Genomic DNA, 24,363 nt, shown 5'->3' with positions numbered 1-24,363 from the left:
AAACAGACCTGAGTCTTGCAAGAGATCAAGAGTTCAAATGCTTCTAAAGGTAAATGGGAAATTAATAAATTACAGACAATGAGGAGAGGGAGAAAGCACATATTTTCAGTGTTCCCTATTTGTGTTTTTGAATTAATTTATAACCATGATTAATAAGTAAATACTGTGACATATAACAATACATTTTAGCAGTAAAAATGTGTTCAGTGTTTTTCAGATCTTCTTTCCGTATTCTTTATACTTATTTATTATCTTATACTATCTTTAATATTAAGACCAGTTTATGTTCTATAAATTCAGTGAATCTGTAGCACCACAGCTATTTAGTTACACTGGGTGGTTATAAAAATAATAATATTTTAGGATTTATTAAGCACTTTAGAAATATCAATCACATCATGTTATACACCTAACAATTTAGGAAAGGTTTTTTTTTGGGGTTTTTTTTTTAAAGCAATTAAGGGTAAGTGACTTGCCCAAAGTTCATACAACTGGTATCTAAGGCTGGATTTGAATTCAAGTCCTCCTGGTTTCAGGGTCCCATTATCTGAATTTCATAGATAAGGAAACTGAAGAAAGACAGAGGTTGACTTGCACAGGGTCAAATCTTGAGATCTCTCTGATTCTTAAATCCAATCTTCCATCCCCTATAACATTCAGTTGCCTGTTGGGACAAGATCTTTCTGAAAGACTGTTACTTATTTTTCTTTAGAGGGCTGGTTTCCCTGTCAGAATAACACTGAAATAAAGGCTGCATATTTATTTTTTATAGTGCTTACAAAGAAGATACCTGTTATTGTAAGTAGAACAACTTATGAGTTATGAGTGGGAAAAGCACACTTTTCCCAGACTACACCATTTCCAAGTTAAGTGGTCTCATGGGTAACTGAAGCCCAAATCTTCACCGACATCCTAACAGGACCTTGTCCACTATTGAAAATATTTTCTTCTCAGTGTAACCCACCTTTGCTATATTCCTTGCCCATTAAGAAGTTTGTCTTCTTAGCAAACTGGCTTCTTAGTGTTAATAAACCTATCCTTTGCCACATCCTTGTGCCTGTATTCACTGGGGTTTGCAAATTCTTTCCCAAAATCTGCCACTGGCCAAGGGGATCCTATTGCTGTTAGGGGATCTCTTGCTCTCTATTCTCATACCTCATCATTTGCTCCTCATCACTATGACCTTTAAAAGCCCTAGCAAATACTTGAAAACAAAAATATTTGATGTGTTTTTGTTCTTTGTTTCACTTTGTTCATGGAGGACTTACCAGGTTGTTGTTTTTTTTTTTCCTGAGCATCCTGCACATCATTTCTCATAGAACAATAATATTTCATCACAAACACATACCACAGTTTATTGGGCCATTCCCCAATTGAGGGAATTCCCTCAATTTCCAATTTTTTCCCCTGAGAAGAGATCAGCAAAATTCTTAAGAAAAAAATATCTAAACTTGTTTGTCTCCACTTTCTTTTCTTAGACCTTTGCACTCTGGATTCTGACTTCATAATATGAATGAACCTGCTTTCTCTAGCATTAACAATAATTACCATTGCCAAATCTGTCTTTTACATTCTTCATCCTTTTTAATCTATTGCTTTTGACACTATTAACCACCCTTCGTCCTTCTCTGTATATTCAACACACTAAACTCTTCTAATTTCCCTCCTAACATTTTTTAACCACTCATTTCTAAGTATTTTTGATTGGTCCATCATCAAATTCACATAATCTAATTGTGGGTCACCTAATTCCCAAACTCTGTCCTAGGCCCTACATTCTTCTTTTGTTTTAAGTTCTCCCCCTCTCTCTTCTTCTCCTCTATGTCTCTCTCCCTCCCTCCTTCCCTCTCTCTTTCCCCTCCTCTCTCTCTCTGTTTTATCTCTCTCTTTTTCTCTCTCCCCTTCTTCCTATCCTTCTCTCTTCCTATCTCTCTACCTCTTCCTCCCTCCCTCAATGATCTCTTTCACTCCCATCCAAAACTATATATCCAGTTTCATTCTATACTGAGCTCCAGATCTGCTCAATAATTGCCTAGTGGACATTTCAAACTATGTATCCCAAAGACATCTCAAACTTAACATGCGCACAACAGAAATCATCTTTTTACTCCAACCTACTCTATTTTCACACTTCCCTAGTTCTGTCGAAATCAACAGCTTTTAAGGTCCCTCAAGTTTTATTTTCAACTCCCCACTCTTCCTTACATCACACATCCAATAACTTGCTAGACGTAACTCCAAATCTTCTAATTCCTCAATATCTCTCTCATCCAACTCCTTTCAATTTGTTTAAATACCAACTACTTTCAAAACCTTATCTTCTCCCACCATGATTATTACTACAGCCTGGAAAAAATGTTTATATCACTCTTAGATATCTAAAGGTCAAAAGAGTGTGGCAGGAGTGGGTAAAACATAGGGAACATGATTAGAAACTATGTATTGGAGAAGGTAAATTTAAGCAAACAGAATTTGAAGGCAGGTACAGATTTTGAGGGAAAAGGATGATAGTTGAAGTTAAATATGATTACTGAAGCCATGGATTGGATAAAATTACCAAATGACTACCAGAAAAGAGGGAGGGAAGCTAAAGAACAGAACTTTGAAGAATAGATATCAGAAAGAGGAAAAGGTGAAGGAACAATTAGAAAGAAGGATGAGAAATAGAAATGTGGTACCACAGAAGTCAATAAAATAAAAATTAAGGAAGAAAAGGAGGTCAAAGAAACCAAATACTTTCAAAAGTTATAGGAATCAAACACAGATTTGAGGATAAAAATGTCACTGGTTAAAAATGAGAGAACAATTTCTGAAATGTGGTTAAAGATAAAAGCCAAACTTCAAGTGATTAAGTGAAGGAATTGTCTGAATAAGAGAAGATTGATGAACCTTCTACTGTCAAGGGACTCTGCAACACTACAGTGCTGGCCAGACCACCTTGGACTAAACTGCTGCTGTGGAGGAGGAGCTACCACATAGCTCATGAGTGCAATAACAGAGGGGCACAGACCCTGTTGGCTGTGGGCACTTACAGATCAGCAGAATAGAAGGTGAGCATAAAATCGAGCAATAATTCGAAAAAGTAAGCAATAATAAACAAGGGGGTAATAATAAAACTCTAGTTTAAGTTTCAGGAAAGAGAAGACAATTGTGGTTTTCAGTCTTAGTGGAGGTGGGAGTGTGGGGGATTGGAGAAGAGATATCTAGCCCTGGCATAGGAATGGAGACCATACCTTCAGACTAGAACTTGATCACATGAATAGCTGGGAAAGAAAAAGAAAGGGAAAGAAGAGGGAGGAAAAAAGGAACTAATCTGGAGAACAAATTGAGGAGAAATAAAATAAGAATAGCTAAACTGCCTGAAAATTATGATTAAAAAAAATCTTGGCACAATATTACAAGAAATTATCAAGAAAAATTGTCCATAAAGAAAGCAAAGCAGAAATAGAAATAATCTATCTCCTGAAAGAGATCCAAATAAGAAAATTGAAAAGGAATATCACAAACAAGTTTCAAAGTTCTTAGATTAAAGAGAAGATATTGGAAGCAACAAGAAAAAATACCTAAACATCATGGAGCTACATACAACAAGGATTATATAAGACCTAGCAAATATTATGTTGAAGGGCCATGAGTCTAAGAATCCTATATTTCTTAGAGAAAGAGAGATGGAGTTAAGACCAAGAGTAATTTACCCAGCAAATTTAAATGTTAATGAATGAAAAAAAAATGGTTATTTAATAAACTGAAAGACTTTCAGATATTTATAACATCCAACATATATAACATATATAACATCCAAGAGAAATATAAAATAAACATACAAGGGACTTAAAAAAAGATAAAAATCATTTACCTCTTATATGTGAAAATGTTATCGGTTCATTTAAGACTGTCATTTTCACTTAGGTAGTTTGAAAGAAAGGCTTGGACCGAGTATGATGGGGTGAGACAGTTAGACAGACAGATAGATAGATAGATAGGAGATAGATAGGCTACATATATATATATGTACTTCTGTGTGTGTGTGTGTGTGTGTGTGTATGTGTGTGTGTGTGTGTGTATAGGAAGAATTAAAAAGGATTAATCTCATACAAATGAGACAAAGCAGATATAAAAGAAATAAGTAGGCAGGAGTGCAGCTAGTACTAAAACCTTACTCCCATTCAGGATAAATTTATAGAGGGAGCAATACATATATATTTAGAAAAGTATAAAGTCTTCTAAATATTATAAAAATGATGACACACAAACATAAAATAAAAATCAGAAGTAGAATTTATTATGTAAAAAAAAGCAGGGGTACAACCAAGATCTCAGAATAGATTTAATCAAAAGAAAAAAAAATAGGGAAGTTACAATATACATCAGTCATATTGATACTGTTTTAGACTATTTAAAATAACTAGACAATATAAGATTGGAATATTGTGGTGTAGGAAATGATAAATTTGTACAGTTAGAAAACTATGGGAAAACTTTCAGACAAAGTCAGAAGACAAGTAGAAATAAGCACAGTATGGTTTTACATATATTCATATGAATATATATGTATATATATATATATATGTATGATTATGGATATCTATTTTTATGTATGTATATATAAAAGTATATCTGTGATTAATTGTAGCCTAGGGAGGACGGAAAGGGGGAAAAATAAAGTAAAAAGTGAACAGCAAAGAACAAAAGAAAATCTACAAGGAAGCAAAAAAAAAAAAAGGAGGGGATAGCTGTGAACACAATGTATAATATTTATTATATACACTTTATTGAAATAGAAATTTTTTTTCTTTATATATATTTACTATTATATACATGTATAAAAAGAAATACAAACTTTAGTTTGTTATAAAGTGGCTTCTCTTTCTCCTATGCTAGCTTGGCACATGAATGCATGCAAAGCGAGGAGGTTCTAAGGATCCACCAAACAGCTGATTTTGGCAAATAAAATGGGGGAAAAAAACCAAGAAAGCTAAAATAGATAAGATTAAAAGCCACAGAAGTAAAACAATATATTTTCTAATTATCAGCCTATGGCTACAACTTAAATGTCTCTGCCATCCTGTCTCCCCAAATCATGTCAAAGTTCATAGCAGCTTAACACAGAGTCCTCAAAGAAGTATCAAGCCAGTGTTCTCTGCTTCAAGGGGTTAAAGTTCACAGGTTAAAGTTCAGTCAGTCCGAAGAATCATGGGAGGATGCTCGCTGTCTTCATCCAATCGTAGTGCATTGGTTTCATCTTCTAGACAAGTACCACCTACTGCACCCAGTTCCTCTGTGTATGCATGTCTAGTAGGTGAGGAAGGTACATAAGCACCTCTTGTCACAGCAGCATTGTAGGTCTGAGCTACTAATGGACGGTCATGGGATGCAGATTCTAAGATTTCATTGGCCGGCTCCATACTGCCATCCAACTTGTGTTGTTTCATCAGAGTGCATTCCCCTCCTTCCTGAGGGTCTAGGTTATACATGTATAAGTATCCATCAGAAGCTCCCACTAATAATCGAGGAATCTTCTGAATTGTGGCAAGTGAACAGATATTTTTGTGACCGCAAAATGGTAGTCGGACAGTAGCAAATGCTCTACCCTGGTTAAACATTTCTGTTACTTGAGAGGGCAAATAGCTGGTAGAAGCCATAAGCACTTTCCCAAAGTAACCAGTCCAGGTAGTTGGTTCCTCCTGAGGTTTCTCTTTCACAGTCTCAAGTTTGAAGATGTGCACTGTTTCAGTATTACTGGATGCAGAGAGGAACATTCCATCCATGCTGAAGGCCAAAGAGCAGATGCTTACACACCGCTTTACTCCTCTCCGGAATTCAAAGATTTTCTGTCCTTCTGGGATGGAAAATACTCTAATCACAGTTCCCTTCTCAGAAGCAGTGGCAAGTTTGGTACCACTTGCATCAAAAGCCAAGGCTGCTAGGGGACTATCATGAGCTGGTATCATATTAGCAGCCCTCAAATTAATTGTGTCAAAGACTTGTACTTCCCCAATTGTTGCACTCCCACGATAAGCCAGATAACAATTTTCATTGTTTATTGACAGCGCACACAAACCTGCAGGGTTAGGAGGAGTTTCCCTGATTGTGTGAAGTACCTTCATATCACGAATATTATGTATGTACAGACATTCTTCTAGGCATACTATCAATCTCTGTCTATTCAATTTAACTGCCAATATGGTATTGGAATAGCTATAATTGCATATTTCAGTCCCCTTTTTAAAGTGGCAGACTTTTAATTTCCGTGGAGCTTTGAGACTAACAATAGCCACCAGGCTGCTTGAAAACAATCTTTCCACAATACACACATCTTCAGTATCAGTACATTCATAAATTTGTTCCAGCTTATCCACAGAGGAAAGGGAGAAGAATTTGTAACCAGATTTACTACCAACAGCTAAGGACGTGTTGTCCTGGTTGAAGTTGGCGAAGAGCAGCTGGCTGGAGCCGGCCTCCCCGCTCTGACTGGCCAGGTTCATGGCTGAGGGGGGGAGCTCGGCTCAGGCGCTCTAGAGACGAGGGAGTCAGGCTCGGCTCCAGGCCCCTCTCTCCACCACCGTCGTGGGTCCTCCAGCTGCAGTGGTCGTTGCTTCGGTTCCTACTGTTGCTGTCACCGCCACCGCCGCTCGCTGCTCCAACTTCTGCCGTCGCCTCATCCCTCCCCGTCTCTTGTTTACGCTCCAGGTCCTCGAAATAGAAATTTATTACTTTATTGTGAAACCTTTCTTAAGTTCTGCTAGGCACATGGCAATTTTTTTCTTTTCTTATTTTATATTTAAAGGTATTTGTCATGGAAAAAAAGTAAAATCAAAAGACATGGGATAGGATTCCAGTCAATCAATTACTATTTTACAATCTTTGAATAATGTTTTAACTTCTCTGACCAGCTTTTCTCATATATAAAAAAGAGGCTAGTACAAAGGGACCTCTAATATAATTTCTAGTTCTAAACCATATAACATATAATAAGACTGAAGAGAAAGTCAAGAAAGGCATCTGACTGATAGAATGAGGTGCATGAAAACGAAAAAGAGAATGCAGGTAGAGTGACTATTCTTAGAAATAATAATTCCACCTGTTTCTTTAAGACAAAAGAATTTAAGGAGAAAATAAATATATGTATACTGATACAACTTTTAAAATACCCATCTTTATTAGTGACTGAAGATACTTGCTTGACTAAAGTGACATCCATATCCTTCTGCTTTATTTCAGCTTCCTTTTGATTCAATTGTAATGTCAATTCTTTGCATTTAAGCCGTGATTCCTCAATTTTTCTCTTTGCCTCAGTTAAATCAGCTGCAGAAATCTAAAATTAAAAAATACATTTAAGAAAATATTAAGTATAATCAAGTACATGAAAGAATCTGTGTATTGAACTGAGTAACACATACAAAAGGAAAAAAAGAAAGTATAAAATCTATTTACATTTCATTCCAAAAATTGTCACTTTCTGTGATTAGTAGAGTAGATAAGTGAAAAAGAGAATCTTATGTGAAAGTAATATATTGTCCCAGCTCTTAACTCAAGGTTTTGAAATGTAAATATCATTGTGAAATGCAAACAGTTATCATCTATAATAAAGTTGTATGATTAGCAGAGTTTTACAATCCCTAAAGCACTATGTAAATGTGAGCTGTTATTATTATGACTTATTAAGCAAACACAATATGCAGATGTCTCCTTAAAAGTTTAAATGTCTTTATGTGAAGTAAAAATGAGAAGGTAAACATAATTATACACTATAAGACTTTGCCATATAGATCAAATTCTGAAGAGACCCATAAACATATTACAATATATTATACAGAGTACAATAGAAATAGTTAAGTTCAAAAAAGGGAAGAGTTAGGAGTAAAAGATGAGTATTGGGCTTTTTGAGTTTTTAGATACCTACAGGACAAATATGAGATAACCAAAAAACCAGTGATAATGTGATTTTGAAAAGAAGACAGATTTTAAAAATGGATACATATATCAAAGAATCATCTGCATAGAAGTGATCACTGTAGCTAATAAGATCACCAAGTGACACAGTATTAAGGGAAGAAAAGATGGTTCAAGACAGACCTCTTCAGAGTGGTCATATTAGATATGACAAAATATGAAATCCAGAAAAGGAGAGGAACGAGTAGGAAGAAAGAATATATAGCAGAAATGGATAGAAAGGAAATCAAGAGAATAATTTCAGGAAACCTTGAAGAATATAGTCAAGTGTTTAAAAATACAAAGAAGTCCAAAGAATGTAGGCTGATAAAAGCTTATTTGATTTGAAATTAAGAGATCATGGCAGTGTTGTCTCTTTTTAAAAAATAAACTTCATCAATTTTTTGTTGTTTACATAACCAAAACTTTCCACAGTGTCATTCTAGAGAGACATCTCCAATATCCAATATTTTTATGAAAGAAAAGAGGCAGGTAGGTGGTACAGTAGATAGAGCACCAGCCCTGAAGTCAGGAAGACCTGAGTTCAAATCTGGTCTCAGACACTTTAACACTTCCTGGCTGTGTGATCCTGGGCAATTCACTTAACCTCCAATTGCCTCAGCCAAAAAAATAAAAAAGAAAAAAAAGAAAAGAAAAAAATCAGAACTAATTAATACACTTATATTAGTATATTAATATATTTTCAGATACATAAGAAATATAAAGCACTCCCATGTACTTCTTCCAACTGTAAAGAAGTTGAGTAGGGGTTTCTTCTCAAAGTTTTGAAATATTTACTCTTCATTATTTTATTGCTCTTCTTCCCATTTACATTATTATAATTTTTTGTATATTGTTTTCTTGGCTTGGCTTACTGCAACCTGCATCCATTCATATAGACATTTCCATACTTATATTCATCATGTTTATCATTTCTTGAAAAATAATTATATTGAAGAATTTCAATGTACCACAAAAAATTAATTTTTAAATGTGTTGAGATAAACAAAAAGGAGACAAAACTATCCCTATTTGCTGATATTATGATAATTTGCTGAAAAAAAAATCCCCAAATACTAATTGATCAAGAAATTTGGAGGCTGCAAAATAAAACCTCAAAAATGAATACTACTTCTATAAAATAAAAAAAAACTAGATAAAAATAATAAAAATAAATAATAGAAATAGTTCCAGAGAACTAAAAAATGCATCATTTTTTGATCCATCAAGGCATGCAAAATATTTGTATATATTCAATTAAAAAGATCTCCTTGAAGAAACAAAGAACACCTTAAATAGCTAGAGGAATATTCAGTGCTCAGAGCTGGGCTATGTCAATATAATAAAAATTACAATACTAGCAAAGATAAAGTACAGTTTTGATGCTGTTGCCAAGCAAACTATATAATAGCAAGGGAATACTTTATAGAGCTTGATTAAAATAATTTAAAAATTCATTTGAATAATAGATTCAGCTTATCAAGGAAATTATGAAAATAGGTAGTGACAAAAGAATAGCATTCCAGTTCTCAGATAGTATTACAAAGCAGCAAACATAAACATTTTACCAATACAATGGTATAAATAAAACAAATTTTTTTTAAAAAGAGGTAGAACATTATTAAGGGTGAATAATAAACAACAGAATTAGAAGACCAGTGTTTGGTAAGCCAGAAAATATAAATGATTTAGAAAACAGTTTTGTGCTTTAAAAAAAAAAAAAAAACCTATGGGGAAAAATTAAAAAGCGATCTGACATAAAATGGGTTTAGATCAACATTTTACATAATATTCCTCAATATGTTACAAATGGACATGTTACTTAATATTAAAAAGCATAATACAAAAAAAATGAAAGATGACATATTTTTCAAAAGTATGGATAGGAGAAATTTTTCTTCAAAAGCATGTATTTACAAAGTAAGACAACTGATTAAAAAAAATCTGACAGGCACAAAATTTACACATCTAGGATAATAAAGGAAACAGATGAATAGGAAAATATATCTGTCTGAAAATTCTCTGATAAGCATTTTTTAGCCAAGATATATATGTATGTGTCTCTATACATATACACATATATAACATGTTTGTATACATGTATGTATACATATATTACATACATGCATATATATTTGTGTTAATACATTGGTATTATTAATGCATGCACACATATATATGTGTTTGTATGTACATATAATAAGGGTATACATGTAAAATTCCTATGTCAATATGTATATTAATTGTTATACATCCCAAAAGACATTCTCAATAAATAAATCTTCAAAGAATATAGGTATTTGATTAAAGATAGATTTGGATAGAAAAAAATCATCAAAGAATATGGAAAGTTCTTTTTTAAAAAGTACTTTTGGTTTCCAATTCTCTCATTAGTATAGATTTGGGGTATTTTTTCATATGATTCTTAGTAGTCTTGCTAGAGATTAATCCAAGAAATAATTCATTATGATAAATTTTGGATTTATACTAAAGATGTACAATTCTGGAGGGCAGCTAGGTGGCGCAGTGGATAGAGCACTAGCCCTGAATTCAGGAGGACCTGAGTTCAAATCTGGTCTCAGACACTTAATACTTCCTAGCTGTGTGACCCTGGGCAAGTCACTAAACCCCAGCCTCAAAAAAAAAAAAAAAAAAGTACAGTTCTGGAAAGCAGTTAATAATAGCAAATAGAACAGATGTTCTTTCTGTTTTCTGCTATTGCCATCATGTCCAGAACTTAACTGAAAAATGACTACTCATCATTGTCATATAAATCCAACTTTTATCATAAAGAATTATGTCTCGAATTAATCTCTATAGTCTGGCAAGAATATTTAAAATGATTTGATATTCATTACGAGTATTTCCTGTAGACCTCTTACTGTGCTTTAATCCTTCGCTAAGTCAGAAATTAAAACTTCATTTGACTCAGAAAAGAATGCTGATAGGGTACTTTCTTACTTTTGGGGAATAGTTTGTGTAATAGTACCAAATGTTCTTTACATTTTAGAAAAAATTCTCATCAGAAGCAGGATTATTTTCTTTGACTTCCTTTAAGTTAAGTTATATTTGGTTTTCTTAGATTAGATTATTTAAGATCTCTATTTTGTCTTGCTGAAGCATTGTAGATATTTAAAGATATTTCTCTTTTATAGTAGCATAATTCTGGTTTCTTATATCACTTTGTTTTCTTTTTTGCTGTATTCATTTTCTGCCCTCTACTTTTTGATTATATTCCTTAAAGATTTATTCATTTTATTAATCATTTTGCACCATCAGCTTTTATCATTTTTAGAATTGTTTAGTTTCCAGTTTATTTGTTCCTCCAGTAATTTTAATATATCTACTTTTGTGTTTATTTCTTCAATTTCCAATTTTTTAAATTATCTTCATTAAACTTCTGCTAATTTATTTTCTTAATGTGTAGTCTTATTCTTTTGTTTTAAGGCTTCTTTCCCAGAAATTTTGTTTTGTTTTTCTCATCTTCTTTCTGTGACATATTTTTTAGTCATTTTTTTTAACCTGCTCATTATTTAAGACTTACATTGTTAAGTGGATATTTTTATCTATTTCTTTTATATCTGCTGCCTGAACAGATTACTTTCTACTGCACTGTACTATGCAAAGCATATACTTGCTATTTGATTTTTTTATATTTCTTTCAAATATTTCTGTAGCCTAATACAAAGGCAATTTTTATAAAAGTTCATTGTGTAAATGAGAAATATACATACTTCAATGGTTTTGTTCAGATTCTTTTAGCTCTAGCTTCTGGAGCAATTTATTCAATGCTGCATTTCCCCTTTAATTTGTCTCTCCACTGGATTTGCCCACAACTGAGAAAGGGACATTAAAATCCCCTATCACCACTATATTACTGTTTGCATTTTTTATAGTTCACTTAATTATTTTGTTTATATTTCTTTGCTAAGTCATTTAATGTTAAGGTATACAGCTTCAATAGTTACAATTTGTCTTACATGGTACCTTTTAGCCTAACATAGTTTCATTATCTCATTTTATGTTGTAAATAGCATGACTGAATCTAATGCCTTTTTTTTTATTCATTTAATTCAGAGTAATTTTTTTTCCAGCCCTTCATGTTTACATATGTCTTTATTTTTGAAGTGATTGTTATAAACAATGGACTTTGCCATTTTGCTTTCTAGGCCAATCTCTCAATTTTTCAATGCAGTATCTTATTTGATCTATTATACTTTAAGTTATGAAACTGAGACTTATAGTTTATTTTTCATTCATTTCTAGTATTGGAGTTTCCCCCGATTTTAGCATTTTTTCTTCTTGGTAAACATGACACTTTCTCTATTTATTTTAGTTTCACTTATTTTAGCACAACTCCATTCCCAACAGCTTACTTTCCTTCTTTCCTCAAGCCACAATCCCATCCTTTTTTTTATTTCTTCCACTTTCCCTAGTTTAGAGAGTTTTCTTAACTTTTTTGTCCATCTCCTCTTTTTCTTTTATCAAGTTATCTAACCCTTGAAGTCTAATTTTCTCAGTTTAAAGTCATGTAAGCCACAGCTATCCCCTCCATTCCATTTCAACTTATGTTAGAATTGTTTTTGTTTGCTTTTTTTTCCAGAAAAAAAAATTTAATTTCCCTTATCATTTTTTATATTTTTCTCCCCTTTTTGTCTATCTATTCTAGGTTATTATTCTTGCTTGAGTCAATGACTTTCAAACATCATTTCATTAGTGGATATATTCTTAAACATATTAATTCTTCTACTGTACCTATTTTCAGTTCTCTAAGTACTTTATAATATATTGTCTTTATCTTTGGTCTGCCTCTCCCCAGTTTCTACAGTGCCTCATCCTTAGAAATAGCAACTCACATAGGTGATAGACTATTGTCCCATGGTTGGAATTGTACTAAGTCCCTAATCATGCAATTCAGTATTAAATTTAGCCCTATTAGTGATCTCTTTTTTTCATATTTGTTAAATATTCTCTTAAACTCCACGTCCTCCCACTTTTCTGAGTGTCTATTACCCCTATTAAGTATGATTTACCTTATCCTGAGCAGTAGGTTGTTCATGGATACACAATACTATAAGGAAGTCTTGTCTCTAACCAGAAAAAAAAAAAAAAATCTATTTTAAGGTCATCAGCTTCTGTTATAAAGGCTCTCTTTTTCTTTCAAGGGAATATTTTCCAGTAAAACACCTTTTACCCTTGTATACTGACATACTTTTAGAAAGAAACTGTTAAACATTCCCTCTGTTATTAACGTTATTGTAAATCCTCCAGTTTTTCCTTCCCTTTTTGGAGGGAGCAGGGTGCAGTAGGGTCAGGAAGATAATTTATTTCATTACCTATGCATTCCCTATTTACTATATTTATTTTTATCTTGCCTAGGATATTTAAAAAACAAATAACCTACTTATCACATACGCTTTTCTTTACAGAAATTCTCCACCTTCCTCTTTTCGTTCATCTATCCTTTGTTCACTGATAATTAGGCTGATTTTTAGGTCTTGTCGCTTTAGGGTTTTTGTCCTTTGTTCTCTACATTATTCCATATCCCTCTATAGTTTCTGATGGTTAAAGAATAATTTTGCATTATTTGAACTTTCTTTTCTCTTATATTTGAAGGTCTTTCTAGAGGTTATTTGCAGAATGTGTTGTCTTTGGAATTATTACATTTGGCCACTGAATGTCTTCAGTTCACATTCAGTTTTGTTTTGTTTTTCCCTAGAGGCAATTTATAGATTCAAAATTTTCCCTGGCATTTTGTTTTCTATGTTCATATGCTCTGGACAGTTTCTTATAATATTTCACACATTAAAAAGTTCAGGGTGCTGGTTTTGACTTTTTAAATTTTCATATTGTTTTGAGAGACCCATAATCCTTAAATTATCTCCACATATTTTGTCTTTGAGATCAATGTTTTGTAATTATAGGGATCATGTTTGCTTATATAGAGATTTTGCTAATATAGGAATTATGTTTGATAATGCAGACATTCATTTTATTTTTGTCTTACAACACTTATTCATAGATATCTACATGAATTTGGATAATCTAAAGGTCATATTCCTTTCCATTATAATCTTCATTGTTGACTTACTTAGTTGTGCTCAAGTTCTTTGACTTTTCTAGTCTCAGAGAACTTGGTGATTTTTCTTTTTTTCCTTATAACTATTACTATCAATCACTTTCTGGCTCCTCCCTCTTATCTAAAGGTTTCCCCATAGGCTTTCCCCATAATATGCAAAAAAAATTCATGTTTTACTGGCCTGTACTGCTTTCCCAATTTACTACTAGAGATTTAAAAATTATTCTTATTTGAATGCTAATTACTGATATTATTCAGTCATTCTGTTGTATCTGACTTTTCTTAACCCCATAAGCCACCATGTCCAGGAATTCTCTTCACAAAGATACTGGAATGGTTTGCCATTTCCTTCTCCAGTAGAATAAGGCAAACATGGACTTGCTCAGGGTCACAGAGCTAGTGAGTGTCTTGAGTCTTTCTGATTCCAAACTCAGTGTTTCTGAAAATTAGTCGCCTTTCATTTTCCAGACCTGGTGGAACTGCACATATATGCTTATATATTACATCCATTTAATACTTGATATGGCATTTATATACTATGCCAATAGACTACTATATCTCTGGTTGTCAGTTCTTATTAAACCCTGTTTGCAGCACATAATTCTGCCACTCTGTGGACCTCCAGAGAAAGATTCTAGTCTTTGGATTCTAGGATGTCATGTTTGTGGTTAATATTGAGTTCTGGTGCAAGTCCATGCACAGTCCTGCCAGAGTGTGGTAGTTTTAGGGAGAGAAGATGCTATGCAAGCATGTTAGAGATTGAGCTCACTTTTTCCTGCTGTTAGTACATCAACTAATCTCCTTAGAATTCTTATAAAATGAAGTTATTTTCTATCTTAAACATAACTATAATGTTAGGAGAGTTTTAAGATATTATGAGCATCACAAAGTGTCTAGTCATCCATCTTATTGGTCACAAAGCCCAGAAATTCTGCAATAAAATCTTCATACTCCCAAGTAGAATAAAAAACAGAGAAAGAGAATTTCAGACCAATATCCCTAGTGAATATTAATGAAAAAAATAAATAAAATATTAACAAGGAAACTACAGCAATATATAATTATAAATATGATAATATTCTGTGATCACATTGGATTTTTATCAAGATTAAAAAGTTGGTCTGTTAGAAAAACTGTTAATATTATTAATACATATTAGTAACAATAACAATGATTTTAACATTAGATGCATACACAAAATCTGACATCATACAATAATAATTCACTTGTTCTTTATAATACTAATCAAATTACCAAATAAACTACCAAAGGAAAAGTTTATAGAGTTAGAGAAAATAACAACAAAATTCATCTAAAGCAACAAAAGGTAAAGAATTTTAATGGAAATAGTAGGAAAAACAGGATGGAAGGGCACCTAGCAGTAACAAATTTAAAATTATACTACACAGCACTGTTCATTCAAAATAAATTGGTACTATTGATAGCTGGTGGCTGGTTGGTTGGTGTCCTTCATTCTTGAAGAGAACCAAAATGATATCACTATCTTACAATCAAGTTACATTGTGTCCAACTGTAGCTGAGCAGATCAATATGAGCTTGGAATGCACTCCAACAGGTAGGATTATATGGTCCCTAAGGACATTTGGGACAGCTTCTCTAACTTTGCACATCTTAGGTTTCTTCTGAGCTAATTCAATTCTGCTCTGCTCACAGAACATTGCATGTTCTCTGATGAGGGCACATCATGCTGGGCAATCCTGTGATAGCGTCTCCCATGTCACATAATATATTTAAAATCTTTAGGAATGTTAGAATCTATTGTATGGCATGGGAGACGCTATCACAAAATTCTTAAGCGATACCTTGAGAGTGTCCTTTTATCGCTTTTTCTGACCATCTTGTGAATACTAAGAAACACAAACACTAATGGAACATATTAGTTTCACAATATACAGAAGCACATAAGCACAGTTTTCTTGTGATTAATAAACCTAAAGAATATGTTTTATTTTATTTATTTATTATTTTGCTGAGGCAATTGGGGTTAAGTGATTTGCCCAGGATCATACAGCTAGTAAATGTTAAGTGTCTGAGGACAGATTTGAACTCAGGTCCTCCTGACTTCAAGACTGGTGCTCTAAGCACTGCACTACCTAGCTACCTCCAAGAGTCTGTTTTTAAAGTAAAAAGTTGTTGTTGTCCATTTGTTTCAGTTGTGCCCAACTCTTCATGACTTTATTTGGCATTTTCTTGGCAAAAATGCTGGAATGGTTTGTCATTTTACAGATGAAGAAGTTGAGGCAAATAGGGTAAAGTGATTTGCCCATAAATACTAAATATCTGAGACAGATTTTAACTTATAAAGATTATCATCCCTGACTTCTGACACAGCACCCCATCCACTGAAGTCAACCTAGATGCCCAAAGATAAAAATTTAGTATTTGATAAAAAAAATTGCTGGCATAACTAAAAAGTTGTCTAGTAGAAACTGTATATATAAAACCAACATTTCATACCATATACTAAGATTAGTTTGAAAAAACATACATTACTTAGAAATAAAGAATAGCATCAGCAACAAAGTAAAGAAACAACGAAAGTACCTTTAAGATTTCTAACTGGGAGAAGAGTTCATGACTAAATGATGGAGAAGATAAAAGATAAAGCGACATCTGTAAAAAGAGCTAGAAGATCATTCTCTAGAATCTAGATCACAAAAAAACTCCAAATGGGATCATGAAGAGTCACATATGATGGACTGTTGTCCAGCAAAAATATTTTAGACTTCCTAGCCAAATCTTAATGTAGACTTATATTTCATAACTGGTTACCCCACTTTAGGAACAGAATTCCTGTTATGATAAGATTCGATACTTATTCCCAGGAATATTACTAAAATGCTCCAACTTTTGTCCTGTACTCCTTAGCAAGATTATGTAAAGTCCTTAAATCCACAGATCTTTGTGGTTCTCAAATGTTTTTAAGCTTTCTGTCTAGTATAATAAAAGGTATTCATTTCTGATAACTAAAGCAGATTATCACTTTGGCTGTTATTCTTTTTTTGTATTTATTAATTAATTTGTTCCATCAAACTTTTAAAAAAGAACTTAAGAGTCTTAAATTTGCCTAACTCCTTTTCAAAATTACATAAGCCTTAGATATCATTATTTCTATTTGTTTCATTGCTATTCTATATTAAATGAATTTTGTCAATGACTACAGGATCTTCAGATATCCTTCCCTAGTTGTTATCTGAGATTTCATCTAATCTTAGTTTGCAAATAAAGTTTTCCTGCATTGATATGTTGTAGATTGTTGTATAGTTTAGAATTAAGGATAATGCCTACAAAAAGCATCAGATATGTTTTGTCTATAACTAGCAAAATGTTTTCCATGTTCTTATGAAAAGCATATTCTTTTTGCTCCTCAGCCATTATATCATTTTCTTATATACTTTTAATTATATATGTTGAATACTTTATACTAAATAAACATAAAACTTGTCTATTAAAAGACATCATGGATGTTTTCATCTTTTGATGATAAATATATAATGCCTATTGTTTAAAACAAAAGTTTGTGTTGGGTTTTAATAGTAATTAAGTAATTTATGACAGTGATCAAAACCAATAATTATGGAATTTTTCCAGTGTCACTATTTCCAATTTTGCAAAAAAGTTAGTTTTAACACTTCTATGAAACTTCTAACATTCCTTATATTAATAATGCGTACATTTTTTTCCTCATTAGAGTTAATTTGCATTTTCATTGTGCTAGATACTTCTTAAGACTACACAACTAGAAATTTTCCACATCCTCCTTCCTGTCTTTCTTTCTCTTTTCAAGCCTATAAGTTTTTGATTAACATTTAATTATTTTCTTCTTTGATTTTGCTTTGTACAAACCTTAACCTAGGGCAGGTAGGTAGTGCAGTGAACAAAGTAAGGAAGACTTAACTTCAAATGCCATAAATACTAGTTATAATTAATTTTTTATTTTGTTTTCAATTGTTCATTAATCTAAAATTGTTAGCAAGCTTTTTTTTTTTCTGATTTCCTTCTATATTTTATTTTGTTGCATTTAATATAGGGTAATGTGGAACTCAAATTTTCTATTGTGTGTACCAACCAGGTATTGAAACAATCTTCCAATACCTTTCTGCAGAGCTGTGGTCATAGTTGATGCCTGTGCTCAAGGATGTTATTTTATAGCTTCATCATTCCTCCCATGGCTCTTAGCAAGGCAATGGATACTGCATAGTTGACTACATGTATGTCTTTTTTTTTTTTCATTTTCTGTCAAATATTATAGAAGAGTGCATTCGTTCATGATAATTATAGCAGATGCTAGCTTTCATGAAATGATAGACAAATTCATGTCATCAAAATGAAAAGAAAATCTCTGGAGAAATCTAGTCTAAATAGGCCTACCTACTTTTCAAAAGCATTTAAAATTTCAATACTGGTTTTCTCATTTATGTAGTTATAATTTCTAGAGCTTGCTTTAAATGGAGATTTTCAATGACCCCAGGATTTCCAACTTTTCCCTCTTCAAATTTCAGTAGTTCCTCTATCTTATTTATCTCTTATTTCCCTTAATCTGGGCTTTAAGGTGCTATTTTTTTCAATTATCCTTCTATAGCCAGACATAAGTTGCTGTGTGATTTAGTGCTAAGTATCACTGATAAAAAGCAAAGACATATGAAACCTTTGCCTATTACTGGTAACATCTGTTTCCAGTTTTGTTTTTATACTGAATAGAATATTGTTTGCTCAATCTCCCAGACTCCCATTCTTCAATGAATAAAGATTTACTATAAGGCTCTATAGTTATTATAGTGATATCAAGATTCACAGAATTTCGTTGTACGACATTCTTTTACTTGGCTGTTATCTAATCCTTACTCTTAGAAACATGAGACAAACTTTGAGGTGGCTATGATGATGATGATGATTACTAGTAGCAATAGCAGCATCACTTTCCATATGCATCTCTTCTCCATTCCCACTGTTTCTAAACTATTACTGATCCTCATTATTACCCACATAGAATATTACAAGAGCCTCCTTTAAGATTGCCTAACTTTTATTTAGTAAAATTCATCTGCCATATTCCACTAAAAGAAATTTAAAAAAAAAAAATAAAGATCTAGTCCTATCACAGTTCTGATCAAAAAACTGTACTGGCTCTCTAATGTCTACTAAGCAAAATTGAAATTTGGTTACTTGATATTCAAGGTACTTTATAATCTGACAGCAGCCTACTTTTCCACTCTTCCTTATTATTCCACACTATGCTTCAGTCAAACTAAATTACTCTCTGCCTTCTAAACCCTATCCTTTTTTCCACACCCTGAATAAAAATTTAAAAATATACATTGTAATCAATTGCCTTCATACCTCTGTTCATCCTATTTCTTATGAATCAAAAGCCTTCTTTCTTTTCAGTCACCTATTAAATTTCTATCCATTCTTTAAAACTCAAATGCCACTTCCTCCTCCTCTCCTTGATAACCACCATTTCACTTAAACTTCATATAGCAGTTTCTAATGCATTTATCATCTAATGGGCATCATGTAATGACAACAGCATAACATGTTACATAGAGAACTGGCCTTAAAGAGTGAAGAAATTGGTTCAAGTCCTTTTTCTATCATTTATTGTCTATGAGACCCTGAGTAAGTCACTCAACCTCTCAATGCCCCAATTTTCTAAGATGACAAATTGCAAAAAAGATGTAGATCTAAAACAATAAAAATCTATATCAAAAAGTCCTTATGTGAATGAAATCAGTAGATAAAAATAAAAAAATTTTTGTCACTTTTCTGCTCAAAAAGCATTTAATGAATTGGCTCAATTACTAAATGATAGGGGGAAAAAACATAAGCATGAATGATAATTTTCCACCTTGTAATATTCTCTCCAAATCTTAGTCATAGCTTCAAAATTATTATGAATTATTATGCCTTCTTAAGTATTCAACTTGATCTGAGAAAATGATTCAGTTCTCTCAAGAACTTAGCCTATTATGAGTATGTGTGTCTATATAAGTTGAAGTATACATATATATATGTAACTGAATACAAATGTATGTGTATGTTCCTTCTCTATAAACACTGAAAGATTTTTTTAATATACACAAGTAAATTTGAATAAATATAAACATTTTCATATGAACATACATAAATAGTTACCCAAATTTACATTAATTTTATTAATACTCCTTTGACTAAATTTATGTTAAAACACAAATTTTAGATGAACTTGAAAATGAAAAAGTTAAAATAAAGCATATGATTAAATATGTAAAAACAAATATAATTTTAATAATGTGAAAAAGAAAATAAGTACATGATAAAGACTTGATTGATGTAACTAGCTTTTAATTTTTTACAAAATATCTCACTAAGAATGGAGACCATTTAAGATAAAAAGGAATTATAATGAGCAGAATTAAAAATTTTTGTTTTATTCCTTGCATTTCATTTTTTTGTTCTCCTTGGTTTTTTGAGGAACTTTAATGGATTTAAGAAATATATAATCTTAAAACTATCTAGTCTAATGCAATCTAGTAATATTTATGAATTTAAACTATAAATGAAAAAGTCAAAACACAAAGTTCTAAATATGTTTTTCAAATCATATTTTATTTGAAAATGTAACAGCTTTTATTTTTTAATGATTACATTTTAGGATGACTTATTTGAAGTCAGTTTCCTGCTTTGCAACATCAATTTTTAAAAAGCTGTGGGTCTTAAGTGAAGGAATATAAATGAATGTCAGTCCCCGCTGGTAGATTTGAATATATAACTTCTTATTGAAAGAAAATAACACGTAATGAAACTACCTATAAGAAGTAAGATCTCAAACAAGAACCCAATGTCCATTGCCACCTCATACCTTCATTTTGCAATCAATGTCATGTTTTTCTTTTTGCCATCGTGTTTCCTGCTTCCTCAGGTTCTCCAGATCATTTAGTAGTTCATTGCAGCGTATACTTAATTCCTTGTTTTCCTCCTCCAGCTCTTTGATAATTAGTATGTTTTTCTCTTCCTTCTTCTGTACCCTCTCCTTAGTGTTCTGCAGACAGTACCATGAGGACCAATAAACAAAACAAAGCAACAATAACAACAAAAGTTAGAATTAATCAGCAAATATAAACTGTGCAGTTTTACCCTCACAGCAGCTTTCTATATTTGATGGCCAAGGTCACCTGTGTACTTTTATTGGCCTCTTTTCATGCAGGTGGAAGGGTCATATTTTTTAACTGGATGACAGCTTTGATGAGCACACATTTGCAAAGAGCACATTAATTGATCAATCTGCCTTTGATGCTGTCCCCAGCTATTTTTGAGACCCACACAGACATATCCTCCCAGACCTGAGCTTTATCAATTAATAATGCTAGTCCCATCAGAATCTAATTACAAGAAGCCACATCTTCACACTCCTACTTTCTTTGCTCCATTTCTATCATTAACTATTTATTTGAAAGTTATAAAGCTTAGATTCTCAGCTTTAAAGCAGCTTTCCTAGAGTTTTGTGTATAAGAAACTCTATGATACAGGAAGGCCTTAGGCAATTTTTCCTCTAAGCTTGTCACTTTCTGTGCCACAAAGGCTGACAATGCTTAAAGAAGGACTTCAAAGATATAGTTCTATAAAACTATGTACAAGTCAATATACCTTAAGCTCTTGACTTTGATCTTTAAATTTCTTCTGCAAGTCACTCAATTCTTTCTTTAAGAAAACATTTTCTTCCTCCACAGCAATTTTCTTTTCTATGAGGGTATTTATTTCCTGTTGTAATCCTGATTCTCTCTGTTTAAAAAAAAAAAAAAAAAAAAAAAAAGTAAAAAAACTTGTAAAGCCAAGATTATTGCTATAGTTTGCTCATCTTTCTATTGTTAATAGCTAAAATAATAAAGTTTTTTTAAATCACTTTTTGTAGATTATGAAAATGTCTCATTCATATAGTACTTTTGAGCAAATTATTGTCCTACCCATAAATCTATACAAGTATCATCATCGTGTTCATTTTTAAACTTAAGGAACTGAGTTTCAGAATTCAAACTCATACTATTAGTACCAAAACCAGTATTAAATAATGTACTATATGATTCAAAGTTTAGTAATCTACTTAATCACACTATGTCTCAACTAACCCCTGAAATCTGACTTCCTTTCACACAATATAAATAGCATTCAGAAACTACACTTTGTATTTAATAACATGAGAAGGGATTGTATGTTTTCGTGGAAAAGAATAGGTATAAAAAGCTAAACAGACCAATTATTGTATGTGTTACTAATATATTAAAATAGAGGGGTAGGCCAAATAACTCAGTGGATAGAAGTCTACATTTGAAGTCAAAAAAAGCTGAGTTCAAATCCAGTCTTAAGAGACTAGCTATTGTATAACCTTGAGCAAGTCATTCAACTTGTCTCACTGAGATAATATTTGTAAAGTGCTTGGAACATAGGAAGCACTTAATAAATGCTTAGATCATCTTCTCGTTCCCCTCTTATTAATGCCAAATAAAATTAAAGTTGGATATATGGCAAGATCTGAGGAAAGAAAAAAAAAACCTGATAATTAATGATAACCTTGAATATAATAGGCTGAATTCAATCATTAAATGGCGAGAATTTACAATGGATTATAAAACAAAATTCATCTATTTTCAGCCAAGAAGAAACACACTTAAAATAGAAAACAACCACACTATTAAAGTAAAAAGTTAGGCACAACTGACTCTGAATCAGGCGAGACCACAAAAGTAATAGTTGTAATCATGGTTTCAAATAAAGAAACAATAAAAACAATCTATTAAAAGACAAAATGAAGAGTATAATATATTTAACAGAAACATAATTAGTATTAAATATCATCCACCAAATGTAGAGCATCTGATTGCTTTAACTCTTTTTTTGAAGAAAAAACTAACTAAAAGTCAAGAGATTATATACAAAGAGAATAATCATAGGTAACTTTAAAATACCTTTTCCAGAACATGACAAATCAAACAAACAAAAAAAGCAATTATGAATCTGAATAGAAAATTAGAAAAACTGATTTGATAAACTATGGTGGTGATTAACAAGGAATCTTAGGCAACATCAATACTTTTCAGTATCAGACAGCACAATTGTCAAAACCTCTTATTTGCTAGGATATAGAAAACATATGTTGTCTTACTCAATGGCATGATTATTAAAAATTTAATTCACACAACCTACAATGAAAATAAAATAAGGGAAATTTCTAAAGTATAGGTATAAGCAAAAAAAAATAATAATAAAAACAATGTAATTATATATTTTAAAATAATAATTGTAAGAACCTAGACCAAAATTTATGGGATGCAATTCAATCAGCTTAGGAAAAGAAATTAATACATCTAAACATTAGCTTAACAAAAAAGAAAAAAGAAATGGTTTGTGAAATTTTAAAAACAAGAATACATACAAACTAAAAATACCAATGTAAAAACAGAAAAAACATTTTGAACCAAAACATTTTGGACCAAAAAAAAAACAACCAAAAACCATAAAGCCAAAACAAATTAAAAGGTCTGTGAACTTATAAGAGATCGTGTTTAAATTACTAACAGAATATACAAATGATTGTTATTCTAATTTGTCAAAAGAAGAAAAATAAATTACCAAGATAAAAAAGTATGCAGAGGAAATATTAAAAATTATAAGGATAACTATATTCAATTATATTATTAAAAATTTAAATACAAATACCTACAAAAATATAAAATGCCCATACTGATCAAACAGAAAATAGAATTTAAAAACTGAACAAAAATTTTAATGTTCAACAAGCCAAAAATAACCTTTTCCTCCATGCAAAAATATGACTCCATCCAGATTTATTAACAAATTTTACTAACTATAGAGAACAAATAATCTTTTTCCTATATAAACTATCCCCAAAAAAAGGGAGAAAAAAAATAGGCAACCATCAAAGGCCTTTTATTTAGACAAACAACATGCTGATAAATAGGGGATAAATAATATAAATAAAGAAAAATATAAAACAATATCAAGAATTAAATAATATTTTAGTATATGAAAGACACAATTATCTTCTATGCATTAAAAAAAAAAAGGAAAACATTCTCTTTAGAAATTATAGTACACTGGGGCTACAAAATATATACAAATGAATTCTGTATGAATAATGAGTAGGATCAACTACCAGGCCAGTATCTTTTGAATGAATGTTGATCTCAATTAAAAAGGCTTTTTAATTTCATGGAGGGTATAGTTTAAAAAAAAAAAAAAAAAAAAAAAAAAAAAAAAAGGACTGAAGAACTGAGATCACATGCTGATGAGAGAGGACCATGATTTATATCCCAAATCTGTTCCTTACTATTTGT

At 31.8% G+C, this 24,363-nt stretch overlaps 1 protein-coding gene and 1 pseudogene across 12 annotated transcripts in view; both read right to left on the bottom strand.

The window, feature by feature from the left end:
- CNTLN (centlein) overlaps positions 1–24,363 on the bottom strand; it is a 427,436-nt gene that overhangs the window by 284,781 nt on the left and 118,292 nt on the right. For all 12 annotated transcript variants that reach the window (XR_012484846.1, XM_074282960.1, XM_074282961.1 and 9 more), the window contains 3 exons: positions 21,659–21,793; positions 20,874–21,053; positions 7,182–7,315 (listed from right to left, as the gene is read on the bottom strand). Coding sequence is in view for 11 of the 12 variants with exons in the window: in XM_074282960.1 (XP_074139061.1) it covers positions 7,182–7,315; positions 20,874–21,053; positions 21,659–21,793 (449 nt within the window). In the remaining variant the exon portion in view is untranslated. The remainder of the gene's footprint in view (positions 1–7,181; positions 7,316–20,873; positions 21,054–21,658; positions 21,794–24,363) is intronic.
- Positions 4,785–6,710, bottom strand: LOC141551376 (WD repeat domain phosphoinositide-interacting protein 2 pseudogene; annotated as a pseudogene).

Source organism: Sminthopsis crassicaudata, chromosome 1 (genome assembly GCF_048593235.1).
Source record: "Sminthopsis crassicaudata isolate SCR6 chromosome 1, ASM4859323v1, whole genome shotgun sequence".
In the NCBI taxonomy this organism is placed as follows: domain Eukaryota; kingdom Metazoa; phylum Chordata; class Mammalia; order Dasyuromorphia; family Dasyuridae; genus Sminthopsis; species Sminthopsis crassicaudata.
Note: the sequence above shows the minus strand (reverse complement) of the source record. Positions and strands in the feature narration are given on the sequence as shown.